The sequence below is a fragment of the Salvelinus namaycush genome, chromosome 29, assembly GCF_016432855.1.
Source record: "Salvelinus namaycush isolate Seneca chromosome 29, SaNama_1.0, whole genome shotgun sequence".
Lineage (NCBI taxonomy): Eukaryota > Metazoa > Chordata > Actinopteri > Salmoniformes > Salmonidae > Salvelinus > Salvelinus namaycush.
In genome coordinates this window covers 12386264-12405212 of record NC_052335.1, presented here as the reverse complement: position 1 = coordinate 12405212, position 18949 = coordinate 12386264, and the positions used below count along the sequence as shown (strand labels likewise).

The 18949-nt window shown below is 44.2% G+C and overlaps 1 protein-coding gene across 1 annotated transcript; it reads right to left on the bottom strand.

Annotated features, from left to right (window-relative positions):
- Positions 1 to 7231: 7231 nt before the first annotated feature.
- Positions 7232 to 17606, bottom strand: LOC120023956 (isthmin-2-like). The gene is made up of 6 exons (XM_038968055.1): positions 17553 to 17606; positions 14003 to 14257; positions 11209 to 11536; positions 8498 to 8635; positions 8218 to 8286; positions 7232 to 8086 (listed from the first exon to the last, which is right to left on the bottom strand). The coding sequence occupies exons 1-6, from the start codon at positions 17604 to 17606 to the stop codon at positions 7569 to 7571; spliced, it is 1362 nt and encodes a 453-aa protein (XP_038823983.1). The 3' UTR covers positions 7232 to 7568.
- Between the last annotated feature and the right edge of the window lie 1343 nt (positions 17607 to 18949).

Below are 18949 nucleotides of genomic sequence, written 5' to 3'. Positions count from 1 at the left end.
TATTGAGGTATGTCCAACAGAGGACTAGACTATTGAGATGCAGCCCATGAGTCAGTGATGTATTGAGGTATGTCCAACAGAGGACTAGACTATTGAGATGCAGCCCATGAGTCAGTGATGTATTGAGGTATGTCCAACAGAGGACTAGACTATTGAGATGCAGCCCATGAGTCAGTGATGTATTGAGGTATGTCCAACAGAGGACTAGACTATTGAGATGCAGCCCATGAGTCAGTGATGTATTGAGGTATGTCCAACAGCAGGGGTCACTCTATGTTAGGTTTTGAAGATCCTTCCTTCCTAGTGTCATGCTGAGGGCCTTTGCACTGCCTCACTTACATAGGTTAGTTAATAAGGCAGTGATTCTCAACAGTACCCTGGGGGGTACTTGGCCTATCCACAGGGGGTACTTGAGAAGACTCATTAGACCATAGGCCTACTGGTAAAATGCACATGAGGGGGTACTTCAGGGGTACTTCAAACAGAGCTAAATGTACTTGGTGGTACAGTAACCAAAAAAGGTTGAGAACCACGAGTTAGGGAATAGGATGAAGTTGCTCCCAGATCTAAGATCAATTTCTCAATCACACAATTTCAATCAATCAGTAACCTTGTCCCCAGGCTCAATTGAGTGAGCTGGCTGGTGGATGAGATTAACCAATGAGTTATTACCATATTTATTCATGTTTTATCAATATTTTACAACCTCCCATAGATTGTAGATTTCCCCTCTCTGAAGAACTGTTTGTGTGGTGACGTATCAATGATATGTTATCGGCCATACCTGCCATACAGACTACTGGGTAGGTAAAATGAAATCCAAAATCAACTCAGGCAGTATGTAGGTTATACTTCACCTTGAACTACTAAATCGCATTCTCCTCTATGCCAACTTCATACCTGTACATATTGTTCCCAATAACTTCAGTAGTACTCCGCTTTCTTTATTCACAGAGGGAAAAAAGGAGCAATCATATTTTTGAACTGGTCCTTGGCTCAGTGTAAGGCTGTAAGCACCGGAGGCTGTTCAATGTTGTTATTGTTATGGCTGGCTCACTGCCGTCGCAGTAGTATCACTAGGCTGGCTTCTCTTCTCTAGCCAAGGCTGAGACTCATCATGTTGCAGGGTATTGTCTTGGCTCGTCTTGTGGTTACATTAACAGCAGACAGAGAGAGGCGGGGAGAGAGAGGAAGAGATACAGAGAGAAAGAGAGAGACAGAGCAGATAACACTAAAGAGAGAGACACAGAGAGAGAAAATGTATTATCCTCCTGGAAAACAGCATCAAAACAAACATTTCTGGAGTCTGATTCCACAGAGGAATTTGTTGGTCCTTTTTTGGGGGACTTTTTTAAGGAGGATATTGCTGTCCCGTATTGGGATCATCGTGCTGAAAATTGCTCAAACAATGTATTGGAATCACTCCACTGTAGGAAGTAATGCCACTATATAGGTATGTCAATGTCAACCACAATTGCTTTACCAACTTCTCCAGAACTCATAGAATACATGGAATAGAATACAACTTTATTATCCATTGGTTAGGAAGGACACACGTTGAGAGACACAGGATCAGCAGCAGTGCAGTGCCCCTGGATGGAGAGCAATTGTGGGGGGTTAAGTGCCTTGCCCAAGAGCACAATGGCAGGAGATGGTACATTGGATCAGAGACCATGTGCAATAATCTACCAACTCTGTCTGTTGGAAATGTGACCACAAGAGAGACCTCACACATACTCAACTACAACATTCTAACAACATGCAGGGTAAAAGGGATGTGAACCATTTTTATTTAAAAAACAACCCCTGATTCCTGTCTTTCTGTGTACCTTTGATTGACTGTGTGCGTTGCTATGTTTGTTTGTTAAATGCATGTAAATCATAAAACACCGCCTCAGAGGCACACAGATGTTTACACGTCTCCTGGGGTTACAGATTAGCTGGAGTAGATCACTTCTGTATGACAGTCTCCAATGGCGTCAGTTCTAGTAATTGATCCGTATTTGTGTCTAAGTGTGTGTGCATGTGTGGCCTGTGTACTACTCTCATATGCGGGCCACAGTGTGTGTTGGGAATATAGGGAGTGTAGTGGTGGAGAACTTAGTCCACTATATGCCGGTCCTGGTCCACTGCGGTGCACTAAACATGCTGAGGAAATCTCATATTCCTGTCAGCCTAGCAGAGTTAACAGGAGCGTAACCACCAAGTCCTGGCTCTGGGCCTGGCCAGCCATGACTAAGACTGCATCCATATACTTTCAAGTCATCTATCTGCACAGCTTTTACAAGTAGCCTTTTCTATTCCCCCTTATTCTTCGTCCACCCTTTGCTTCACAAAGATTTATCATGCATGGTATTGTAAGATTCTATTACAGTGTACAGCAACTGCATAGTGAATTGTGTATTCTGAACTCAAGATCCATAAATGAATGTCTAGTTCTGTTATGAACATCTGTGTTTTGGTGAAATATGGAAATGATAGAACCATGCCGTGAGATGATGTGCGTGTCGCGCTCATGTTGAGTTGAGCAAATATATGCAGCTCATTGAAAAACACCTCTTTCTTGCATGATTCAAGATTTCAGATAACATTTTTAGCCAGTCCCAAAAATGTCTCCAATCCTTTTTATGCTCTTTCCTTGAGCATTTTTTTTCTCCTTCTCTGTAGACCTGGGTTCAAATACTATTCAAAATCGTTCAAATACGTTGTGCCTTTGATTTAGCTTGCCTAGAGTGCCAGATGGGCAGGGATTACACTTGTGGGACTATTCTATTGGTCTATTAAGCCAGGCAACCTCAGTCAAGCCTCAGTCAAGATTTCAAAGAGTATTTGAAGCCATGTCTTCTTCTCTGTTCTGTCTTCACATCTGTGGATATTTATCTATTATTCAGAGAACAAACGTGGTCAGCATCTGTCTGGACGCATTCCACAGACAGCTCATCTGTAGTCAACTTAGAACTAGAACTAACTGTAAAACGCTATCTCACACAGATTTGTTCATCGTTAAACGATTCTACCGGCAGCTCAAATACATACAAATCTTCACATACTGCATTTATGTGTGTGCATACTTTCACATACCAATTTTGGGTACAGCCGGAAAGGGACTGGCAACTCCTCGGAGCCTGGTTCCTCTCTAGGTTTCTTTCTAGGTTCCTGCTTCTATGGTGTTTTTCCTAGCCACTGTGCTTCTGCCTCTGCATTACTTTCTGTTTAGGGTTTTACGCTAGGTATCTGTAATACACGTTGTGACAACTGCTGCCGTAGAAAGGGCTTTATAAAATAAAGTTGACTGAAACTTGGAACAATATAACTGTAGAACACACACACACACACACACACACACACACACACACACACACACACACACACACACACACACACACACACACACACACACACACACACACACACACACACACACACACACACACACATCAACTCCTTATTAACCAGTCCTGCATTTGTGTGAATGACAAACCAACACTGGTGTTTCTTCTTTATGCTTTTCCTGCTTTTAATTATACATATTTCAAATCAGTATAGACTCAATTGCCACCCTGACCCATGAGCAACCTAATGTTCCGTTCTAGAAGTATCAGTGTTCCTCTGGTGTTCTCGTTTCTTACAGGTGACAGAGAGGCAGGAAAAAATGCTATGCTATGAATTATGGTGAGGACCTATAGGAATGAAGAGAATCTAAAAATGTTTTTTTTTTTTTTTAAGTATACTTGAGGTACACTAGACAGACAAAAAAGTAGAAGTAACAGAAAGTTCAAGACTGTACCTTCCTTTTGAGAAGGAATGATACGCCTGTGAATCTGCATTGTCCTGACATCTGAATCTCCATTATTTAACCCCCCTGTAAGAGTATACGGAGTTACGGACAGACATGATTATGTATAGATTAGAGAACCGAGAACAACCCAGAAAACAGAGGAGATTGTTGTCTATGATGCCATCTGTGAGTTACAGAATCAACAATCAATGCGGATGTGATGTGCCTTCCTCACCCTATAGCAAGTGAAACCACATTATCATCCCTGCACTTGATACTTCCTTGTGTCAATAAGAAAGAGAAGGTTCCTGTGATTTCTATAGCAATTAATAGGTCATCATGTTTTGGTCTAAGAAGCGTTCGTTCCGTTATTAACTCCGGGTTCTCCAAAATCTGGGTTGGACTTTGAAAACAAATTGATGCCATCTGGAGGACACAGTCGACGAAGCAAATTGAGTGTGATTCTGTTGATCCATGGTGTTTCACTACGGTAATGTAATAACGTAACCAGTCCGAGCACTTTTCATCCATATGTGATTGAATCAGGGTGCAAAGTTCAACCCTGCTTCTCATCATTTCAGTATAGAGAGTCAATAGTCACGACTGACGTGGCACAGAACTAACGTTTCATTTTGTTTCCAAAGAGGATCATTGAACGACATAATAAAGATACATTTATGAGCCAATGTTGCTTTGTGTCTTGCAGCTCAAGTTCAGGATTTGGAGGTAGAGAGTAGAGCTCACCTCAATAGTCTACTCAATCATTCTCCAATCCCCCACTTACTAACAAAATCAACAACGACAGACAAAAGCCTCTTTGATCCTGCCTTTTTGTTTGCTGCCAGCAGAACATAGAGGAGCTCGCTCCGAGAATAACCAACATGTAAAAATAAAACATTCTGCCTGTCCTAAAATGTATAACGTTTCAGGCCGTTTGGTCTCCAATTGAAAGCAGATTGCTCCACACATGCTGAGGCTGGGGTTCAGCCTTGTAATATCAGTCAGCAGGCCATGCCTGGATGGCCCTGGTTAAGGCACAGCAAGTGGAAAAACAAAGACATCAAAACGCAGTCAGCTTCTCTTCTTCTCTGCCTGCCTGAGACCCTGAGAGAGAGAGGGCATGCTCCACGGATCAGGTTCTTGTGAAAACGTTCAATTTGGAAGTGATACTACTGAGTAAAACACAGGGCCGTTAAAAGTTCACCGATGTTGCCTCTCAACTTTTTTTTGGGGGGGGGGGGGGGGGGGGGGGGGTAGTCGACAGCCTTTTCTGATGAAGACCTTGGGCCAAAACATCAATAAACTCAAGCATCTCTAGAAAGAGAGGTTTGCGGCCAACTTTTCTTATGCTTTACTGTGTTTTGAAATCTAGTAGATGAGTTGTGGATTTGTGTATGATGAGGAAGTCAACTACACAGAGAAACTACGCAGATTTCAAAGACATCTGATAGTATACAGAAGGACAGAACAAGGACAATCATGAGCCAGACAATCAATGCAAACGTCTTTATATTCCTCATTGTATTTGTCACAACATATTTTCATAGCACAGAAGTACAACAAAATGATAAAACGATACAGACACTTGATGGAGTAGCTGTTGGAGTGGTCATATCATGTGAGGCAGGTCGTTTCCCTTCTGACGTCACCGGGGTGTCAGAGTGTCTCAGTCCGAAGTAGGTTTTAAAGATTCCAGAACCTTTCCCGAAACAATTCCAGGATTTTTCCAGAAATCCCAGTTGAAGAACTCCAGGTTGGATGATTCCCTCGCAGGTTATGCCCTGCTGATTCCAGAAATATTCCAGCCAGGATTTTTTTTACCTGGGTATTTTGGGAAAGTGAATGTTGTGAATTTTGCAACCCTAGTAGTGCACCATGTGGGTTTTAGTAGAGTCATTTCAAAGCTTTAGCAGACTTAAAAAAACGGACAATAAATACTGTACAAGACAATATGGTACACTCTTAGAAAAAAGGGTTCCAAAAAGGTTCTTCAGCTGTCCCCATAGGACAACCCTTTTTGGCTCCAGGTAAAACCCTTTTTTGTTCCAGGTAGAACCATTTTGGGTTCCATGTCGAACCCTCTGTTGAAAAGGTTCTACATGGAACCCAAAACCGTTCAACTTGGAGCCAAAAGGATTCTACCTGGAACGAACAAGGGTTATTCTAAGAGTTCTCCTAAGGGGACAGCCGAAGAACCCTTTTAGGTTCTAGATAGCACCTTTTTTCTATGAGTATAGTTATACTAGTTTAAGAAATCACAAAATATCAACCATGCTTTTAAACAGAAACTCACATGATAATATACTTTACAAATGAACAATGCAGCATTTCTGGCAAGTTACCCTTTCACAATTATAACATTATAACATATAAACATTTGATTTTCATACATGCCATCATTTGTATATATATATATATATACCTTAAATAAAGTGCCTTCCTTTAAAAAAACAACAACATGTGATTTCAAAATGTAATGCATGTTTGCACACATAAAAAAAAAAAATGAATTCCTGAAAGAGGTTTGGAGCATAAATGTTAAGACTTCAAGCCAACAGTTCCCACTCCTATGAAGTCTTTGCAAAAACAATGCAACATATCGCAATGGAATAGAACAGCTATTCAACTTTAATTACATTGACAGAAAAAATGGCTTGCCAAAAACCGCACAAAGGGCATCATTTCATAACTTTATCTGAATTAATACTGTATTTATCCGCTCTTCATCCATTTACACTGTAGATCCAACTTTTTCGTTTCCGTAACAGGTACCATTCTCATCTTTAATGTGCGCTCTGAAGTACAGTCCGAAGTGCACTTTGAAGTGCACTCTGAAGTAGTGGTTCCCAATGCTGCTCCACTGTTGAGGTACATATGGGCTATAATCTCTAACAATATGAGTCCCCCTGAGAAAACTGTAGAAACATCCATGATTGAAGGTTCTCAAACTGTCATTGTTGAAACAGAGGACGAGAAGTTCAGTCCAGACCAGATGACTGTCTCCACCTCCAAGCTTCTAAGAAGTTGTTCTGTTGGCATGTTATCAAGAATGAGCATGAGGTGCTGGGTGTGGTTGTTCGTGCTTGTAAACTTCTTTCTTTAGACCAAATTCTCTCCTCAGCTTTAGATTATATTTTTTAAGAATAACCTTTCAGCAAATTCATGTTTGTTCAATCATATATCCCCCTCCAGTACCTATCTAACTTAATCTTCTCATAGCAGCATAGTTATGACTATATTCATGTGATGGGCATGACACATTCCACAATCCCCTTTTCAAAATAAGACTTACTACAGTATCAAACATCTCACACAGCAAAATCAAATCAGGAAGTACATTTGGGATGTTTATGTTGCTATCGTCAGTCACACAGAGCCACAACACCTACAACAAGCCACCAACAGGCTAGACGACAATGTCATGCTTACATACAGACAGAAGTGCATACCAGACTAAGGGACAGACAGCGAGAGAGAGACAGAGAGCTTGGTACCATGCTGGATACGAAACACGTCGGCAAGCATTGACAGGACTGCGTCTTTTTAGTTGTTGTTCAGTTCAATGAAGTTCAGTTCTGTTCTGTTGGGTCTGGTCACAGGGTGTTTAATGTGCCAAATCCTAACTTGAAATCAACTTGCACCTCAACCTTGCAACCGCCATACCTCCTTATATGCAAAATGCAAAAAGCTATGCAAAACAGTCCTACACGCGCTCCCTTCTCAAGTTAGGATTGGGCCCCACTGTATGGATGAATTCTGGGTAGTGTAGTTTTGGCTGCTGTGTGTGTTCTCAGTATTCCCGGGCCTCCTCCAGCTCGTTCATGAACACGTCATGGTGGGGGTTCTCTGGGCAGACCAGGCCGTTGTTGGGCGGCCGCACCGCGTGGAAGCGGCTCCAGTCCCCTTTACACAGGATCCAGGGAAGCACGTCCACCTTGAAGTGGAGCTCCGGGGAGAAATCCGTGCTGATCAGGTTGGGCGTTCCCGCACCCTTACCCCGTGTGATCAGACAGCCACGGTCGTCGTAGCAACAGTGCTGGGCGCCGAGCGTAGCGACATCGCTAGAGAGGGCCGAGCGGATGCAAGTCCTCGCAGAGGGTTTGTAGATGTCCAGGCGTTCTTTAGGGCCACTGGCATCATGCCAACGGAAGGTCCGGTCGTGTCCCTCGTCGAAAACGCTGACCACGGTGTAGGCGACGGCCGAGGGGTAGGCACAGGGGCAGCTGGGTAGTTCTGACAGGACCTGGTTGAGGTATCTCTGGAGGAAGTCGCTCTTACAGTTCAGCCACTTCTCACATGTGTCCACATCTAGAGGGAGAGGAGAGAGAGACCATGTTAGATGTAATTAGATCAGTAGGTACATTCTAACTACCCATGTTTGCTAGTTTGATTAACCTACTTGCTTAACCATTTGCTAAGTGTACATTGATTCGACATACCTGTGCCAAACGGTTCAGTTCCGTTCTCCATCTCGAAGGGGAAAGGTTCAGCCACTGTGTTGACATCGTCTGCAGAGACAGGAACGGTACCATTTAGTTAGATCACGTCTCTAGCTCACATTCACAGATGATTCAGCTAATCGACTAGTCGATCAACTAACTTAAATTAGCTGAATTGGGTGTGTAAGTGCTGGGCTGGAGCAAAAGCCTGTACATCCTGTGGCTCAGGACTAGGAGTTGGTGACCAGAATCTAGAATAAACATTGTGTGTGAAGCTCACCTGGACAAGGCTCCATGTCACATTTGGTGGCCTCTGTCAGGGTGCAGCTGTAACCACAGGACCGTGTCCTCGTCCTCTCTCCATGACCACAGGTGACTGAGCACAGAGACCAGGCGCTCCACTCCTCCGTCCCCTCCTCTGTTAGGGGGGAAGACAAACAACAAAACACAAACTCATTAATGATAAGGATTTGGATTTACATAGTGGTTTCCATTTTGTGGGGTAACTGTAACTCATTAGCCTGGGACCAGACTAATACTTTTCTTTGTTTCACCTTTGGTTTAGCTAGCAAAACTTCTGTCTGGTCACAGTAAGCTAGTATCTCACTCCTTCCATAACGGATGTGTAGGAACCACAACTACACACCCCTAGAATCCCCCTAATGCTCACTCTCTAATCAGAGAGAGTTGAATTCCTCTCCCAGCTGTAGGGTTCCCTAACTAGGTTCCGTAACTGTGTAGAACTCCCATTAAAAGCATTTGGTTTGTTCACCACATACATTTAACAAGCTATCACGGAAAAGGAAAACAACAACTTGAAAGGATTGATTAGGAGTGGGCACGAAGGGAAACTCTGCATAGTAAAGAGTGCTGCTGGGAAACAATGCTAGATTAGGTTTAGATGCCTTTCCTGAACCGAAGTATAAGCCGTAACATACTGTAGACTCTTACACAGGAGTAGCGTTTCCCTCTCAAAGACCCCTTAATTAGCAGTTTTTCTAAAATAATATTATCTGCAAAAAAATCTAGCGACTAAATGTTAATATTTGCTATTATAGCTAAGCCATAACAAGGCCTGCATATACGTTTTCTATCTCAGGCAACAGTATAATCTTCCTCGGGTCTAACCTTCTCCCAGCCCCATAGTCCTGTAATGTAGACTCTGCCAAATTAGAGACAAGTCTCCGCAATGAGGCTGAAGTTCTCCATCTGCTTCTGAGAGGTTTGAGTCTGGTGTTAATGATACCGAAAACATGTCCGCCCTCGATTACAGACAAGACGAGGTGGGCGCAGAAATGGCAGCTTTGTTGGCGGTGCAGCTTGGGCCTTTGTGGCACTGCCAGCTCACCATGTGGCCAGAACACAGGAATAGACTCTTCTCAGTACAGGAGCGTTTTAATTACAGAAGGGAAGCCCCAACGTTACATTACGCTAGTCTGGCATACATACTTTATGTTCACTACAATCTTATTTTATATCTGACCACTTAATAGACATGGTCGCCTTGTTCCTAACCAACATACACCTCATTTAGCAACGTTCAAGCCAGCTGCACATGTGCATACACATCCTATACTCAGTGAAATTGTTCAACTGACTATGTTATCGGAATGTGCTGTGTTTTGGTTCATTGAGGTTTGAGGTTAAGAGCAATTGCCAGAGTTAACAGTCAGTCTCTTTTGTCTGAAATCAATCCCTTTGTCTGATCTGAAGGGTAGAGGCAAAGGGCACACTGGCTAAAAGGAGTGACTTAGAATTAAACAGGGAGATCCTCTGCCTGTGCACTATCAACGTAAACATTCATCAAACTACGAAGTTGTAACCCCTCTCTGCCTATCCTCCTAGCCCGGATTATCCCAGCCCACTGTCTTATCCATTTCTTTAAAGTTTCCACTAGTTTCCACATCCATACTCTTCCCTTCTCTTTTCATTGGCTCTGCTCTGCGGGGCTGAATAAAGCTATCTGCCTGTGTAACCAGAAGGCATGCTGCTCTTTTCCCACCATGCAGAAGGAGAAAACAGACTGAGGAGAATTAAGAGAAACAAAAAACAATAGAGGAGTAAATGTTCTGCACAGCCCTGAAAGCCGCCGAATTCTTGAACTGTCTCAAAAGGCCTTGCCGCCTAGGGCCCAGGGCAGAGGGCCGAGCCAGGGTCTGGGGGCCTGGGGTCCCGGAGGGGGGATGAAAGACCCAGCCGAATGGCCCCTGTCATCCCCTCTTTCCAATCTGCCCTCTAATTGTTCACAAGCAGTGAGCTGTTTTGTCTGTCAGGGGGAACAGGCTCACGCTGCCATTAGCGAGTGCATCGGGCCCATCTTCAAACGACAGCAGGCCTCCACAGTGAGCTGCGAGCTGGGACCCAGTGTCCACTTCAAAGGCTTGGGCTCCACAATGGGCCTGTTGGTCGAGTGCTCGCAGAGTGGAGAGCTCTCTTGCTCGCATGCTCAGTCAATACTTCTGTCTCTCTATCTCTCTCAATTCTGTGTTCTATCTGTCTATATTGTACCACTTTTCTACATTAACTTCCTATAAATCTCTTTATTTCTCTTTATCTCCCACCATTTCAAAACATCCCCAACTTTTGGATGCCATTTTATCAACTACTCTCAGACAGGCATGCCAAAGACCAGTGGAACAAAGATGAAAGTTTTTCCAATTAGAACGATTTTTGGAAAGACTTTGGTCCAGAACCGTTGCCTGGAAGCCAAAATGATTGCCTAGATTATCAGTTGCAACTGTCATGTAGAGAAATGTTGACTCTATTGTACTCAAAGTGATCCCAAGTTAGGTGTTAACTAAGATGGCTGGTGTGACAGCTAAACAGACACTGTACCACTTAGGCATTTACACAGGCAGCCCAATTCTGTTCTTTTGCCCAATTATTGGCAAAAGATCTGATCTGATTGGTCAAAAAAAAACTATTATTGGCAAAAGGTCAGAATTTGGCTGCCTGTGTAAACTTAGTCTTAGCGAAGACAAGAAGCCTCACCATAGTAGCTATGAGTGGCGTCCCAACCCTCGTTCCAACGACTGTCCCAGTCTCCCCCCACTCCACTTGGGAGGGGCTCCTCACTACCGTACTCCAACAGGTAATCCTCCTCCTCCCCCTCCTCCTCTTCAGTCTCCTCCAGTCCTGAGCGGCCCGTCCCATCCTCACTGGAGTCAGCGTCTGTGTAGCCCCAGAACAGGGGCCAGAACAGCTTCTTACCGCCCAGCCAGTCTACAGTGGACGGGGAGGAAGGAGGGATCCAGTCCTTGTCCTTTACCAGATCCATCTCCACTTCTATGTTAGGGTCATCCACCACCTCAATGGTCACCTGAGACAGGTTGAGAGGAAAGAGGGTGTTAGTAAATGTTATTACAAAAACGTACAAGCTTGGTATCCAAGATCTGCGCATGCTAAACTGGCAACCTCTACATACTCTGGTGTATTCGTGCCCACAAAGTCTGTACAAAGACCTACTTTTATGTGTAAAAAAAAAAAAAAAAAAAAAAAAAAAAAAAGACAAGCTCTTTAAATTATATAAAGCGGGTGTATTCGAAAGCCACAATGAAACCAAGATATGACTGAGCAAACTCCTCGGAAATAATCCCAACCTCCAGAAGTACCAGGGAAACTGACCTGCCTAATTTATAGCTCTGACTTGGCCAGGCAGAAACGAGATATGCATTGAGCACTCAATCAGATGGTCCTACTTCCTGAGCATTTATTATGATTTTGACTCCTCATTAGACTGGTAGATGACTACTCATTAGACTGATAGGTGACTACTCATTAGACTGGTAGGTGACTCCTCAGACTGGTAGGTGACTACTCATTAGACTGGTAGGTGACTACTCATTAGACTGGTAGGTAACTACTCATTAGACTGGTAGGTAACTACTCATTAGACTGGTAGGTGACTACTCATTAGACTGGTAGGTGACTACTCATTAGACTGGTAGGTGACTACTCATTAGACTGGTAGGTGCCTACTCATTAGACTGGTAGGTGACTCCTCATTAGACTGGTAGGTGACTCCTCATTAGACTGATAGGTGACTCCTCATTAGACTGATAGGTGACTCCTCATCAGACTGGTAGGTGACTCCTCATCAGACTGGTAGGTGACTCCTCATTAGACTGGTAGGTGACTCCTCATTAGACTGGTAGGCGACTCCTCATTAGACTGGTAGGTGACTACTCATTAGACTGGTAGGTGACTACTCATTAGACTGGTAGGTGACTACTCATTAGACTGGTAGGTGACTCCTCAGACTGGTAGGTGACTCCTCAGACTGGTAGGTGACTCCTCAGACTGGTAGGTGACTCCTCAGACTGGTAGGTGACTCCTCAGACTGGTAGGTGACTCCTCATTAGACTGGTAGGTGACTCCTCATTAGACTGGTAGGTGACTACATTTAAGTCATTTAGCAGACGCTCTTATCCAGAGCGACTTACAAATTGGTGCAATCACCTTATGATATCCAGTGGAACAACCACTTTACAATAGTGCATCTAAATCTTTTAAGGGGGGGGGGGGGGTTAGAAGGATTACTTTATCCTATCCTAGGTATTCCTTAAAGAGGTGGGGTTTCAGGTGTCTCCGGAAGGTGGTGATTGACTCCGCTGACCTGGCGTCGTGAGGGAGTTTGTTCCACCATTGGGGTGCCAGAGCAGCGAACAGTTTTGACTGGGCTGAGCGGGAACTGTACTTCCTCAGAGGTAGGGAGGCGAGCAGGCCAGAAACTACTCATTAGACTGGTAGGTGACTACTCATTAGACTGGTAGATGACTACTCATTAGACTGGTAGGTGACTCCTCATTAGACTGGTAGGTGACTCCTCAGACTGGTAGATGACTACTCATTAGACTGGTAGGTGACTACTCATTAGACTGGTAGGTGACTCCTCATTAGACTGGTAGGTGACTCCTCATTAGACTGGTAGATGACTCCTCATTAGACTGGTAGATGACTACTCATTAGACTGGTAGATGACTCCTCATTAGACTGGTAGGTGACTACTCATTAGACTGATAGGTGACTCCTCATTAGACTGGTAGATGACTACTCATTAGACTGGTAGGTGACTACTCATTAGACTGGTAGGTGACTACTCATTAGACTGGTAGATGACTACTCATTAGACTGATAGGTGACTACTCATTAGACTGGTAGATGACTACTCATTAGACTGATAGGTGACTACTGTAAGACTCATCCTGTGCATTAAAGCTCCAATTGGCAGCCTATCCTCTATATAGTGCACTACTTTTGAGCCCCAGGGAATAGGGTGCTATTTTGGCCACAGTCTACATAGTAGAGGATGTGAGGACCAGGCAACAGGGGGGCTATAGTGAGGGACTTCCATCCCCATTAGAGGGCAGAGCCAGCCTGAGGTCATTACATGCAGCTCCTGCTAACCACATCCTGGAATCAACCAGAAGATGTAACCAACTACCGTGAGATTGAGATGAGTTGAACGGAAGGGCATGCTGAAGACATTGAGGCTAATCGCTGGAGAAATCACAGGAAATGGGAGGAATGAAGCGGATTTTCTACTAGAGGTAGATTTATGTGATGTGGAGCTGACTTGATAAAATATCCCACTCATCATGCCACAGAGAAAATCAACACCATAGAAATGAATTAAGGTAACAGATCTCTATACTGCCTAACCAAGTGGGCACTCCGCCACACATTGGTATTGGATGAGTTTCCCGCCCTACAACGGAAAGAGTGAAAAATCTCTTTGAGAGTTAGAATTTCTTTCAAATATCCAATCAATAATCATCCCACTCACCTGGATGTTGGGGTTCTGAGAGCTGATGTCTGCGTTGGCGAGCTCAGGGAAGTTCTTGAGGTCCAGAACGAAGGGTTTCATCTCCTCCTCCGGCTCAGGCTGGGGCAGAACCCCTACGGAGCGATGCTGAGAGTGAGACCACCTCCTCTTGTGGCGGTGCTCCGTGTCAGGTGGAAGGAGGCTCTGGACCTGGTTCTGCTGCTCCAGGGCCTCCAGTCCACGATGGACCCCACTGACGGGCGACTGAGCACGAGCCTGAGTAAAAAGATAGGAGACCTCAATTAAGCATCATGATGAAACACAGTGGATTGGACCATTCTGAAGACTTGGATGACATGAATAACACACAGTGAGTACATTTGCTACTGGCTGGTTTAAAGCTACATAGGTTAACTTGCTAGTTTAATTTAGCAGGTTGTTATGTGGAAGCTTAAAAACATTGGGGTTTTCATTGTCAACCCCCTATAACATTTCCACCATGTTACTATCATGTTTCCACTGTCCATGTTGTTAGACCGTTCTGAAAACCATGAGTTCAACCAACCAACCAACCAACCAACCAACCAACCAACCAACCAACCAACCAACCAACCAACCCTAGTCCATCCATTTCTCTTTTTTTCCCACAGCAGCCAAAGCCCTGGCATCCAGGCCTTTGACAAAGAGGAGACTGTGCCAGATTCTCTAGTTTTAATGAGAGAGCCTCGGAGTCGTGGGACCCCTGGGACGGTGGGCAGGCTGGCCTTGTGTGTCTCAACCTGCCGTGCTGCCACACAGCTACCCGCTATAAACAGACACAAGCTGTAGGGGTCCTCCCCAGTCAGATTCCAACCATCAGACACCTGTCAATGTCTTTTTCTAAATTGAAGCTCATCAGAGAGTAGGATGAAGTTTTCCCCTAATTCTGAGCTAAGGTCAGTTTGACGTTTCTCCACTCTTATAGTTAAAGTTCGAATTTAGGGAGGGTGAGCTGATTCTAGATCAATGCCTAAGGGTAACTTCTACTACTCTAAGCTTTTAATTCAGCCAGCATCTATAAATAAATAGCCCAAACATCTGACGGGGCCTCAGTGTCTGGAGCCATGCCAGTTTGCGGTCGAAAATGTGGTGCCATTTAAAACAATGAGGGGGAAAAAAATCTGGAGCTGTGACAAAACGGTTGAGCAATTGTGGTTATGGGGCCGAAAACAGACCATACTTTTTCAGTGGCTGCAATTGTCCCATAAAAAAAGTCCATCAAATCAGATCCAACCATGAGAACACATGGTCACCATTTAGAGGTAACCCCTGTCAAACAGCATGAGGACCGGAGAGGAAGACGGGGAGAGAGAAAGGGGAATGAGAAAGAGTAAACAGAGTATTCTGACGAGGAAAGAGAGTCAGAGGGGGATCAGGAAGGCTTCCCCTGGGGTCTAGGCAGGTCCCTCTGAAGCTTAGCATTAAAAGATCTTCATTGCATCGTTTCTACCACTTGTATCATAGTCTGACTAGAGAAGTATTGTCAGAAGTTAGATCTAGTTAAAGGAGCTCATATAAGATACTCCTGACACACAAAGATATACACCGACAAGACTTTAAGATTGGAGTCATGAAGGACCACATATTTTCACACCTTCCTCATGTCTTTTTAACACATCTGGATTCTGTATTCAGTCTCCTCCTCCTCTCTCCCTCCTCCTCTTTCTCTCTGATCCCACTCTCTCTCCTCTCTCTCTCTCTCTCTCTCTCTCTCTGCAGAGGGGCTCCCCTGATGATCAAAGGCCTATTGGTTGATGGTATGCGGTCTGTCTTTACGAGCCACTATGGATGTGCAGCAGTGGGAGCCCTGGCCTTTCCGACACACAACAAAGGAATTACCAATAAATTCCTCTTCCGTCATGAAACAAAGCTTAGTGTCCTTTGTAGGGGGTGGCATTTAGGTCGGCCTAGTAGTCGGTGGTGACACACATTCAGCGGGGACAGAAGAGGAAAGGAGGGGAGGTGGATGTACAGTACTGTATGGATGATGAAGCAGAGGAGAGGAAAACAGGCAGGCAGGCAGGCGGGCGGGCGGGCGGGCGGGCGGGTGGTGTGGCAGGCAGGCAGGCCTGATTTATGTGTCCACAGATATCAAAGGCCTCTGCACTTGGCCATTTTCAAACCATTACAGAAGAACAATAAACTATGGGGTCCTTTGATCGCCTCTTTGAAAATGTGGAAAAGAAAAAAGAAAAAACAAGTGCAAGCGCTTGAAAGAGGGAGAGAGGAAAGGAGAGGAGGGGGGTGAAACCGAACAGATAAATAAAGCAAACAGGTCTCAATATTTGGGAATGAGGCCACGCACACTTCACACCCCTCCTCTGCCCCCCATGATGAGGGGGAAACCAAAAACAGGAAATTCCACATTAACTCAGTAAAGAGCCAACATAAACAATCAACCAGCCTGACCTCTGACCTTATTCCAGTGTCAGAGAGAGCTGCTGAGGGTTCCTTTTACCCCACTTGGTTATGTAAGCCCTTGTTATTGTGCCTCTTGTCCCCCTACTGTACAAACCAGCCCCTCCTCTATCCACTTACACGGGCATCTAACAGGTCACACAGAAAGGTGACATAGGGTCATACTCGCTGGTGCCCAAAACGCACATTCAGCACCACCAGTCACACTCTTCCTCTCTGTCTCTCACTCCCTCCCTCTCAGTTTCTCTCTCCCTAGTTTGACATCCAACTGACATGAATCATCCATCAGTTATAGGCATCGGGACATCAATAGGGCACCCACTGGAGGAGAGCCAGGGGAGAGAAAGTACAAAGGAACGACTTCATAACACAGATCTGGAATCTGTCTGTTTGCACCTTTCTTTCATTCGTACATCTGATTCTGTTCATGGTGACCTTCAAGCCCTCTATACACACACGTCCATGAGCCGCACAAATACCCCTATTGGATCCGGTTACAGATGTGAGCGAGGTGTGTGTGTTCAAAGGGAATACAGCCTTTGAATGTATTGTAGCTGCTGTGTAATGCTATGCTGCTTAGCTCAGGCTGACCTTCTCTGGATGCTCAGATACCTTACTATACATGGAGAAACACAGAACAACACTTTGCCCCAAGGCCCTAGAGCTTTATTGAAACAAGTTTCCTTTGGTTCATGAACAGGGAATGGGCAATGACAGTCTGCTATGAGTGCACAGCATTGTAAGTCTGTCTGTGATGCCGTGATTATGGTTTGCTATCAAGTAAACCTTTGAATGATGTGAATGATAATGCAGAATGTTTTTGGCAGGAGAGCAGTAGTTCTTTTCTGGAAACTAATTAAGTTATCACATTTAATTTGACTTAAATAAATAATTGGCATGATGGCATCAAAAGAACTCATACTGTAATTTACATGTAGACATGATTTTGTAATATATTCAAATATTGTAGTAATTAAATATTAAATAATTGACATATGCTCAATTAATTTAAATACAATTTGCATCACATTTAACTCGTTACATTTGGAACGCATGGCACGGAATTGGCCAAATCTTTGAATATGAAAATAATCAAGAAAATACATTTGCTTACCTCCAAAGACACGCCGTTATGCAGTTTGTTGTGCTGTTTGGTGGGAAAGCCCATCACCAATCCAACGAAAAGTACTAAAAAGATCATCAATATTGTCAGACATCTCCCTCCGACTTGAATCATTTTCTCCATTGAAGTGACAACTAAAAAGTAATTTGAAGTCTCCAATCTATCCAATTTATCCCTAACTTGTATATTCTTTACGTAGCGAGAAAAACGTTGTTTTCTGTCCTCATCAGAGCTTCTCTTTTCCAGAACTTGTTTCCTTAAGAGCAGGTCACCTATTCGACCAGCAACAACAGCTTTAGAGTCTTCCTCTTGATAGAGATGCGCGCTGATGTCCGATGGCATCCGACGCACAAAACCATATCCCTTTGCCGCACTTCGACGCAACTCTGACCACTCCGACTCTCAAAGCGACTGATTTATCCTTTCACTGTCTGTCTGCCTGCCTGTATGTTGCGTCTAGGTCAATGTCTAGGTTCTTCAAGCCTCCCCATTTAACCAGACCAACTTGGGCTATAAGTACAAAAGACACACACACCCACGCACTCTCTCAGTGCGCACCGGGGAACGGTTTATTCAACTAGGTTAAAAGAGTTGGGTACACTTCCTTATGGATGGGTGAGTGCTTTCTTCCAATACATTGACATCTGGAGTTGAGAATAGCCTGTTTGCGTTCTCTCTGACGCGTTAATCCATTATCCAATTGAAGTCAGTCGATTATCCACAACGCAGGTTTGTCCAAATCAATCAGTGTCTGAGTCGCACTGGTTCGGATACGCACGTCTTCACACCTTCTACACTGTTGAAGAGAGGAGTGATGCTTAAGGAGGGGGTGTCTCGCGGATCTAGTTATCCAAATAGAGAGGGAGAGAGCCCTTTGGAGATGTGACCGGGACACAGAAACGACTGATAATTGGCACGCGCATAATGGAAGAGGAGATAAGTGACTTTGTAGACTGTATTAAACGGATTACCAGGGAGCCAACACATTCATTAGGCACATTAGGTGTCACACATCAAGAAAACATTCCCTCTGAGCAAAGGCGCTGATCACAGCTGATGATAGGTCTACTTTCACACTACTACTCTTCATGTAAAAATATGGTGCGTCAATGCAAACTTCACGGCAAGAGGCGTCACTCTCCAGTAACAGATCCACAGTTTTACATGCCGATATTGCCCCCGTTATTCACCTATTTTACTATATGAATATATTTAAGAGGTTGGCTTTTGTGTGTCCACTCTCTCCCTATCGCTCTTTGCTGTGTGTGTACTTTTATATAAACAGGATAAATCATATGCTTTCTTTCAGATAGAAACAAGTTGTAAGTCATTTAATGCTATTCATTGTTTAAAGTCTTCCCGATAGATCGTGTTACACATTGTGTATA

Coding starts and splice junctions, on each gene's coding strand:
- LOC120023956 (XM_038968055.1), bottom strand. CDS start 17,606: ATGGGCTTTCCCACCAAACAGCACAACAAACTGCATAACGGCGTGTCT. Junction 14,258..17,552: donor ATAACGGCGTGTCTTTGGAG/GTAAGCAAATGT, acceptor CTTTTTACTCAG/GCTCGTGCTCAGTCGCCCGT. Junction 8,636..11,208: donor CGCCACTCATAGCTACTATG/GTGAGGCTTCTT, acceptor CCCCCCTAACAG/AGGAGGGGACGGAGGAGTGG.